The sequence below is a fragment of the Phragmites australis genome, chromosome 1, assembly GCF_958298935.1.
Source record: "Phragmites australis chromosome 1, lpPhrAust1.1, whole genome shotgun sequence".
In the NCBI taxonomy this organism is placed as follows: Eukaryota; Viridiplantae; Streptophyta; class Magnoliopsida; order Poales; family Poaceae; genus Phragmites; species Phragmites australis.
The window spans coordinates 38,178,873-38,182,292 of NC_084921.1; the positions used below are offsets into that span (position 1 = coordinate 38,178,873).

General features: G+C 42.4%; 1 protein-coding gene across 1 annotated transcript; it reads right to left on the reverse strand.

Moving 5' to 3' along the window:
- Window positions 1-311: 311 nt before the first annotated feature.
- On the reverse strand, window positions 312-2,192 carry LOC133918004 (heavy metal-associated isoprenylated plant protein 2-like). The gene is made up of 3 exons (XM_062361795.1): window positions 1,214-2,192; window positions 1,043-1,115; window positions 312-960 (listed from the first exon to the last, which is right to left on the reverse strand). Exons 1-3 carry the CDS (start codon window positions 1,217-1,219, stop codon window positions 578-580), a joined length of 462 nt encoding a protein of 153 aa, XP_062217779.1. The 5' UTR covers window positions 1,220-2,192; the 3' UTR covers window positions 312-577.
- Between the last annotated feature and the right edge of the window lie 1,228 nt (window positions 2,193-3,420).

Genomic DNA, 3,420 nt, shown 5'->3' on the forward strand with positions numbered 1-3,420 from the left:
CCTTATCTCTTTTGTACTTTTTAATCTTTGCTCATCATTTATTTACTCTTATATACTTTATATGACATGAGCTTGACTTTATCATTTGCATGTAAAAACATATTCAAACTTAATAAATTTATTAGTCCTTCAATTATTTTATCATTCAATTAGCAAAACCCATTAAGAGGCCTAAATATACTTTCTCTTATCCAGGTTCCATTTTCATGAACTAATCAAGCAATTGTGTTACATCCACAACTTGTCAAGAAAAAGTTTGAACCTTTAATTATTGCTTAAAGGACTTGAGATGCTTGGAATTTCTTGCGAGGTATCTTAACTTGGCATTCAATTGGATGCTTGTTACAAAGCTACTGTTTGCACTACCTGCATGTACTTGCCAATACATCATACATGCACCTATCTATCTGGATGAAGACCACAGGAGAACGAAAAGATTCAGAACGAGAATGTGCATCGAAATAAAATCGTTTCAACCGATTGACACGAGTTACAGATGAAATTTTAAGGGCCTGGAAGAGTGCGTGGCTTTGCATCAGCAGCAAACTGGTATAGAGGGCCCTGTTGACCTTCACTCTCAGACGATGGTGCAGGGGCCGGGGTGGTCGTCGACGGCGATGCAGTACGGTGGGTACGGCGGGGGGCACGGTGGGCACGGCTTGGGGCACGGCGGTGGGCACGGCATGGGGCACGGCGATGGGCACGGCATGGGACACAGCTTGGGGCACAGCTGCATCTGGGCGCACAGTTTCTTCTTCTTCTCCTCTTCCTCCTTCTCCTTCTTCTTCTCTTCCTCCTCCTTCTTCTTCTTTTCCTCGGCCTCCTTCTTCTCATCGCTCACCGACATCACCTCCACCTGGTGCTTCGCCTTGCGCAGCTCTGCCACGACCTTCACCACGTCCACCTCCCCCACCACCGTCAGCGTGCTCTTCTCCTCGTCGTATGTCAGCGACTTGATCCCTGGCATTACCAGACACAAACACACATGAATGATGACTAAATGACTAAGAATTAGAATACATACAGGGAGAAAGATAATTACCTTTAACTTTTGAGGTGATCCCCAGGACGCAGGTCTTGCACTTCTTGCAGGTGATCGCCACTTTAAGCACTATCTGATGATGCAGAACAACAGTGACTAACCGACAGAAATTCACATGCTAGGGAAGAATTGAGAACATATAAACGGATGAAAGAAACTCGAGATGCTAACCTTCATCGTCACGCTGAGATTTATTCTCTGGATACTACTTGGTTATTACTAGTTGGTTGTTCGCATATGTGTCTGAAATTAAGCTCTGCCAAAGGCCTCTTCACCTATAGGTAGCTTTATACAAGGGTCCTTGGCAATGGTTACATGCCATAGTTGGACTTCGTCAATGGCCATATACAAACACGCCGCAATTATTATGTCCTTAAGAGATCTAGAATAACTTAAACCAAGCAAGTCAAGGACGTAGTAACTAGAACTAGTAGGTGCAGCTCACATATAAGAGACACGGTCGTTGGAATTATTTTGAAGCTATATGGAGTGGAATATGTCTAAATTTCCCTAGCGTAGGAGATGCCAAATCCCTTCAAATGGCAGTTCTCGATATAAAATGGCGCGGCAAATTGGCACTCTAACAGCCGGTTTACAAGATAGATAGATAAAAAATCTCTAGCTCAATAATCAAAGCATGAATGGATAGGGAATGCATGTTCCTGCCTGCTGTGGTTTCTTGTGTGTCGCAATGGCAGTGGTTGACGAGTATTCCTTTCTGTTATAAATTAACTAACGAAGATGATTACACGTTGAGTAGGTAGCAAATAGGAAATGCCAGCAACTAATACTACTAGAGAAGTAGTAGTACCGGTATATCCGTAGGTTTTTGTATTGGTGTAATGTCGCCGAGGAATCAGCAGGGGTCATATATTCTCAGAGTTGTTGCTCTCGTTTTATTCATGTATGTTGATTCCTAAAGTTGCTAGAAATTTAAAATCATCTTCAGTAGATACTTTAAAAATTTATTTTTATAATATTATTACAGTATTCTTTAATACTATTACAGTATTCTCTATTTTTTTTATCTCTAACAACTATTTATTTCCTTCCTTTTATTACTATCTATCTCTCTTCGAACCCACATACATACACTATAAACAGTATTGCTGCATCTCCCGATCTCCAGCAAATTTACCGTTCGTCTCCCGTAAATCTACCGTTCCCGCATCACTATCGCAGCCGAAACTGTTTCTGCTGGAGCACTTTCCGAGCGCACGAGTCCGGCTGCATCCCTGTGCTGCTACTGTAGCAGTCAAAAAACTACTCCGCTGAAGATGGCCTAATCAGATAACCCAGAGCAGTGAGCAGTGGCATTTTTCGAAGCCGGGAAGGAGTAGTGCCATATTTTCAATCTGGCTAAACTGCAATGGCATGTATCTTACGCCACCTTCTTCTAAGCTCCGCTGGACGACACGATGTGAACAATTTACAATTGCCAGTGGAGTGATCCGGGGAGATTGCTGATGAGTGGCGTAACAGCCGGCAGCCTGTGGACGGTAGCCTAAAATCCCAGCAAACTAAACGGCAAAACTAAGCACTACCTACGTCGACTAATGGTGTGGCGAGTAGTTGCCACCACGTTCAGTTTCTCTTGACTCGTCCACCTGCCGCGGGACGGTGGTGCAGAACAGCGGCCGTCCACCGGTTCTTGGCCAAAGGTCACGGCGGGCCAAATCGATCAAAGGCTCATGAACACAGAGTCGCGCGCCATGCACGGAGCAGAAAGTCTAGCCTCTGATGACTCTGCCAATAACGTACATCGATCGGCGGCGCAAGGCAACTCATGGTTTTTTTAATATTATTTTTTCGGCAGTTTAAAAAATATTGCGTAAATTCAAAAAATTACAAAAATAACAAATGGTTTTACAAAATCTAGTTTTCGTACAATCAACTAGTGAAAACTGGATTTTCGCATGTTGGATTAGCGAAAAATTGAAATTTTTCGCTAAATGAAATATAGAAGAAAAAAATTATATGAATGAAAGAGCGAAAATTTCAGGCCTGCAAAAATTTTCTTTTCTAAGATGGGTTGTGCAAAAATATTTTCGCATAATGAAAATCGAAAATAAAATTTTTCGCTATTTGGTGATGCAAATAGTTTACCAAAAATACAAGCGGGAATGGTTTCTGACGTGATATTTTATCATAGTCGCACCATGGCATGTGTGACTTGTTCGCTTCTTTCTGCAGCTCCATCTCACTTTTCTTCTGCTATGGGTCTTCATTTCTTTTTTGTTATTCATCCTCGCGCTTGAGTCTATCAAGGATGTCACATCATAGCTTATAGGGGCTCATCTTGCTTTTACTCTTGTTGGACCCGAATCCGGACCCGAACTGAAAGTCATGAATGGGATTATGGTGGAGATGAAGTAGTC